The sequence below is a fragment of the Convolutriloba macropyga genome, chromosome 2 (assembly GCF_964194025.1).
Source record: "Convolutriloba macropyga chromosome 2, txConMacr16.3, whole genome shotgun sequence".
Taxonomy (NCBI): Eukaryota; Metazoa; Xenacoelomorpha; order Acoela; family Convolutidae; genus Convolutriloba; species Convolutriloba macropyga.
The window spans coordinates 82,048,769-82,054,768 of record NC_134469.1 but is presented as its reverse complement, the minus strand read 5'-3'; the positions used below and the strand labels follow the sequence as shown (position 1 = coordinate 82,054,768).

General features: G+C 36.2%; 1 protein-coding gene across 1 annotated transcript in view; it reads left to right on the top strand.

Annotated features, from left to right (window-relative positions):
- Positions 1–5,452, top strand: part of LOC142335022 (uncharacterized) — a 60,304-nt gene extending 54,852 nt beyond the window's left edge. Inside the window, exon 10 of the mRNA XM_075383350.1 lies at positions 5,420–5,452. Coding sequence (XP_075239465.1) covers positions 5,420–5,452 — 33 coding nt within the window. The remainder of the gene's footprint in view (positions 1–5,419) is intronic.
- The last annotated feature ends 548 nt before the right edge of the window (positions 5,453–6,000 follow it).

Genomic DNA, 6,000 nt, shown 5'->3' with positions numbered 1-6,000 from the left:
TTTCAAAAGGCGTTAGAAAAATTGCGTTTCAGAACTACCATTGTCATTTAATGTTTCGGCGTGATGGAAATCCCTACCGAATTGTAATGACTCAATAAAATCAAGAAATTGCAGAAATGTGAACAAAGCAAGAAAAATGGCGAACCTAGTTTAATCCTGGATTGTAGAATGCCAAAATGAGATAAATAATGCCCTCACTATCGCTTCCGAGCTATCATAAATACGTACTTGATCCAAAAATTAACAACAGAATCTGAAATAAATAAAAAAAAAATGACTAAAAATTAACAATATTGCGTTACTTTTATATAAAATGGCAAGAACTGCTGTTAAATACTTTTTTATAGATTGTAGATGTGTAACTATTATTCTTATTTGTTGATGTATAACCCTGTTTTGGCGTATTTAAATAGGTACAATAGACTCAATTTTAATTAAAATTAGCATTCTGTTACGATAAATAAAAGACTAATTCTATCGCTTCATAAAAAAATAAACAGGATACTCTCGGCCCTCTTCTTTTATGTCATTTCCACTATATTTCGACACACGGCCAAATGCCAAAAGATGATGTTTTACATCACGGATTTATCCTGAAATATCATCACTAGACACTGCATGTCTGGACCGGGTTCCATTTAGGTCATTAACTAATTTTTTTATTACTTTGAGCCGTGGAAATCTGAGGCATTTTGGCTATGTTTTTTTGTCCAAACATAATAATACTGTTTCATTTCAAAAAGCGTTAGAAAAATTGCGTTTCAGAACTACCATTGTCATTTAATGTTTCGGCGTGATGGAAATCCCTACCGAATTGTAATGACTCAATAAAATCAAGAAATTGCAGAAATGTGAACAAAGCAAGAAAAATGGCGAACCTAGTTTAATCCTGGATTGTAGAATGCCAAAATGAGATAAATAATGCCCTCACTATCGCTTCCGAGCTATCATAAATACGTACTTGATCCAAAAATTAACAACAGAATCTGAAATAAATAAAAAAAAATGACTAAAAATTAACAATATTGCGTTACTTTTATATAAAATGGCAAAACTGCTGTTAAATACTTTTTTATAGATTGTAGATGTGTAACTATTATTCTTATTTGTTGATGTATAACCCTGTTTTGGCGTATTTAAATAGGTACAATAGACTCAATTTTAATTAAAATTAGCATTTTGTTACGATAAATAAAAGACTAATTCTATCGCTTCATAAAAAAAATAAACAGGATACTCTCGGCCCTCTTCTTTTATGTCATTTCCACTATCACCTGAATCAATATTTGATTCTCTAATTGCGGTGGCCCCTACGAAAATAACCAGGGTCATGAATATTAACGTTGGTTTAACTCATGACCACTGTGGTTTCAATTTCTTGAGTTTTCTACCTGCCATCTAACTTTAAAAATTCAATATTAGGACAATTACTCGTCAACAAGCTTTATATTGATATGTTTAAGAGTGGCGAAAACTGAGTAGAGCTTTGGGCTGAGATTACAGAACTGTTGAAAAATGGCATATAGATGGCTCTGCTCGTTGCTATATGATTTTGAGGATACGTTATGCGCCCCCCAGTACGTTATGCGCCCCCAGTTAGAGAGCACGTGCCATTACATGGTGTCCCGTTTTTTCACCCCTATTCATTTAACCCCATCATTTAACCCCGATTTATTCACCCCTGTATCATTTAACCCCTCTATCTTTTAACCCCACTATCATTTCACCCTGATTTTAATCTTTCTATAAAATAAGGATTATTAAGTTAGCAATATAATCATTTGCCCATGCCTCGCGGGCCATGGCCATGCCTCAGCGGCCCGTGGGACTTGATATGAAACTATCACAACCGAACGTGGGATTAATTTATCCACTTAATTTATGACAAAACATGCCTTTAATGTCGACTGCTAAATGGCGGGATGAAATGATAGAGGGGTGAAATGATAGAGGGGTTAAATGATACAGGGGTGAATAAATCGGGGTTAAATGATAGGGGGTTAAATGAATGGGGGTGAAGTGAAGTAGAACCATTACATAGTAAATCATTGTGTAAAAATATGGCACGTGCGTCTTGGGGGGGGGGGGGGTGCAAATAATATGCGCCCACTAAGCTGGGGGGGGGGGGGGCAGAAACGGAAAAGATCCGATTTTGAAGTATTTGACAAACAATTCGCGTATGAGGATAAGTCCGTAGCGACTGGTTTTGTTGCCTTCATAGAAAAGATGCATCGTGAATGTTGGGATGTATTCTGTTCCCCTCCCCCCAAGCTTAGTGAGCATAAATCTTCTATGATCCCCAGGCGCACGTGCTATTTTCTTACATAGTAACGTGCTATATAACAACATATAAATTGTAACTGGGGGTCATAATAACACTGGAGGGGGGAGGGCAAAACAGAATAGATCCCGAATGTTTTTTAAGTAATTGTTAAGTGACTCTGCTTGAAGTCACTGAGAACTTCTGACGTTTATCGAGAACCGCGAAACAGTTCGAGATATTAAGTCAGACTTTCGAAGTGACTTCTGCAGAGTCACGTAACCATGCTTAAAACACGAAACGCGTACGTTTTAAAATGACGAAAATCAACGGAAGTCAATTTCTGGCTAAGTAGCAACTTCTGGACTTTTAGCTTCTGGCACTGCAGACTTTCGGCATTTTAAAATGTGCACGTGAGTGTTTTAACTTCTTGGAGGCGTACATCATCAAACGGGTGCCCTCAATTTTGCAAAAAAAAGAAAATTCATAAACAGTTATACAATTCTTTTTTAACATTGATTCGTTTGATGAGCAATTGCAGTATTTTTTCAATGTCACAAAGAGAAAACGTGACTAACCCATTAAAATTTACTCGAACGTGGTTGGCACCTCAAATATGCGGGATTCTGTCTATGCGCACCGGCATCTCATAGTCCCCAACTCCCTCTGCCTCTGCATTCAAAATATGTTTCTTTTTTCATTTCCAGGTGGACTTTAGGCGAGTAGCAACGAGAAAATAAACGAAAAGATTGTCATGTATAATGAGCAACGAGCGGCCTCCAAAAGAACAATTGCAGCTATAGATAACGATACTTAGACAAAAATACCTAGACTCTGCAAAGACAACAAAATGTGTCTCTATGCGGTTAGTTTCGCCTAACAAGGAGAAAACGTGACTAACCCATTAAAATTTACTCGAACGTGGTTGGCACCTCAAATATGCGGGATTCTGTCTATGCGCACCGGCATCTCATAGTCCCCAACTCCCTCTGCCTCTGCATTCAAAATATGTTTCTTTTTTCATTTCCAGGTGGACTTTAGGCGAGTAGCAACGAGAAAATAAACGAAAAGGTTGTGGTCAAGATTGTCATGTATAATGAGCAACGAGCGGCCTCCAAAAGAACAATTGCAGCTATAGATAACGATACTTAGACAAAAATACCTAGACTCTGCAAAGACAACAAAATGTGTCTCTATGCGGTTAGTTTCGCCTATAATCTTACAATCGCCTTGTGATGAGAGAAAAAATTGAAAATGTATCTGGAAACAAAACTATCACTTACCACAAAATGCTCACGCTGCCTCAGATTTCCACGGCTCAAAGTAATAAAAAAATTAGTTAATGACCTAAATGGAACCCGGTCCAGACATGCAGTGTCTAGTGATGATATTTCAGGATAAATCCGTGATGTAAAACATCATCTTTTGGCATTTGGCCGTGTGTCGAAATATCTCTTGTCCAAATCACTAAGACCAATCTTCAAATTGTTGCATCTCTGGTCTTCTACAAAGTCAGCGAAGAAAAAGACAAAGAACAAGCTACTGGCAATTTTCTGAACTCCGAAATGACTACAGTCTGTTTGGATGGACTCATAAACAAATATTTATTAATAATTTCTGTAAAATGATGATCATTCATGTTATTATTTACAAATTAAACAGTTAATTATTAACTAATTTTTTTATTACTTTGAGCCGCGGAAATCTGAGGCAGCTCTTGAATTCAGATAATTGCAGCTCTTGTTTTCATCTTTTTTTAATCAAATCCAACATTACTAAATCAGTTGCTGAATACTTTCATTGGTCAGCGCAAGCTCTATTTTATTTTCATCGCCAGCAATCAAATCCGCTTTTATTTTGCCTGGCTCACTTGTTGCGTCGCGCTACTGTTTCTTCTTTTGTTCTCATCAATATCTAGATCAAACCCCTTTAAGAGCTATAGCAGAGTTGTTTTTGCTGATACAAACAATTATCAAAACTTTTGTCCCTATTTGGGTCTTTGGAATGAACAATCTCTTGGATTGTCTGAACAAAGTCCTCTGCATTCATCATATGGGCCTCACGTGAATAAATCACCAAAATTCTAATGCTCTAATGAGCTCCAATGTTTTGGACAAAGCTTTTCCATTTCCCTTGAGACTTGTTTACTTTAAAAAAAACGGTCAAAAAGACACTTTTCGATTCGTAGCTTCATTCAACAAATTTTCACACAAAAGTTTGATGCAAATATCTGATTCGTCTTTGACCATTTTTCTGAAATCTCTCTCGGGTAGCTCAAAAAATTAATTGGAGGCAAGTAGGTCAATATCAAAAGTTCTTGAACCGGTTTGGACAATAATGAAGGGAATCTGAACTTTTTTTGGATCTCAACGGTTGAGTGTGTTCAGATCAATTGTGCTAGAAAATTTAATCCACTCATCAAAAAATAATCTTCGAAAACAAGCGAATAGATTTCCAAGAAGAATTCAAATCCATGGAAAAATTGAAATCTTCGGAAATTACTGAACAAAATGTTCAAGTTAGGCTCTAGTGTGCTAAATTTTAGCTAATTATGTTGATTGATGTTGTTAATAGATTTGAACTTTGAGAAGAAGGTGGTGTGTTCAATAAAAGTTTGGAAAATTGTTACGTTTTCCCGCATCAAGAGGGGCCACAAACAGTCATGAAATGTCTGGCCCGAAGAAATGTTTTTGTTCATAGCAGAGAATTTGGAAAAGCGTTACCAACAGTGCCTGAAAATGCTGAAGACCAAAATTGTTAACTCTTGGCAATCCAGATGAAAAAGTTCAAGTTCTCTTCGTTTCCTTCGTTTCCTTCCTAAAATACTTCTCTTCGTTTCCTTCCTAAAATACTAAGTCAATCACACCCACTCCATCAGCGAAAACTTTTTAATTATCTTTATGACTCATTTCTCAGTCACTCTTTAAATCATGAAAAACTCAAAAATTGTTTAATTAGAGTCTTTGTCTTCCTCTTTGTAGGTCACTTTGTATTATACTTGCACCATTATTATTTCTATAGTAGACAATGGACTCCAATTGCTTTGGCTGACTACCTGCCTGATTTCATCAGGAGATTTTCGTTGTCCAGAAATACTAAAACCAGGTTTCAGGAAAAGGGGTTAGTATTAGTATTATGATTTCATCCTTGATATTTCAGCTCGACCAGTCGCCTCCTGGAGCCAGGCAATGAAAAAAAATGTGGATTCAGAATCTTGCAAGATTAATTCAAAATCTTGCAAGAATCTTTCAAGATGGATTAAATTGCAAGCAAAATAGAAGAATAATACATTTCTTTGTAGGGTTTCTAGCAAGATTTTGCAAGATTTTAAGTTTATCAATCACCAGGTCAGAAAAAATTTGTACAAAAACAACAATAAGTATCCAAAAATAACTGTGAGTTCGGTCGACAAATTAATTCTCATAAAGTGAAATATAGTTTAAAATTGTTTAAGCAACAGGTAATTTCTGAGGTGCAATCGTTAATTAACCAAAACTCTATAAGCTCTGTTCATCCATGATTCAGCCAACAATCGTGCGACATAATTTTTGGAAAAATTTAGGTTTTGGGCCGAACGCAAAATCCGGTTGTATTCATCGAAAACTGAGCCTGGAACATCAAACGAGAATGATATACATCTCAACGCTAGATTGTAGTCTTGTCTCAATTTGGTGGCGTTGAATAAAAATGTGTTCATTTTGCCACTTGTTTTGACATCAATCACGCCGCAATTTTGGGCT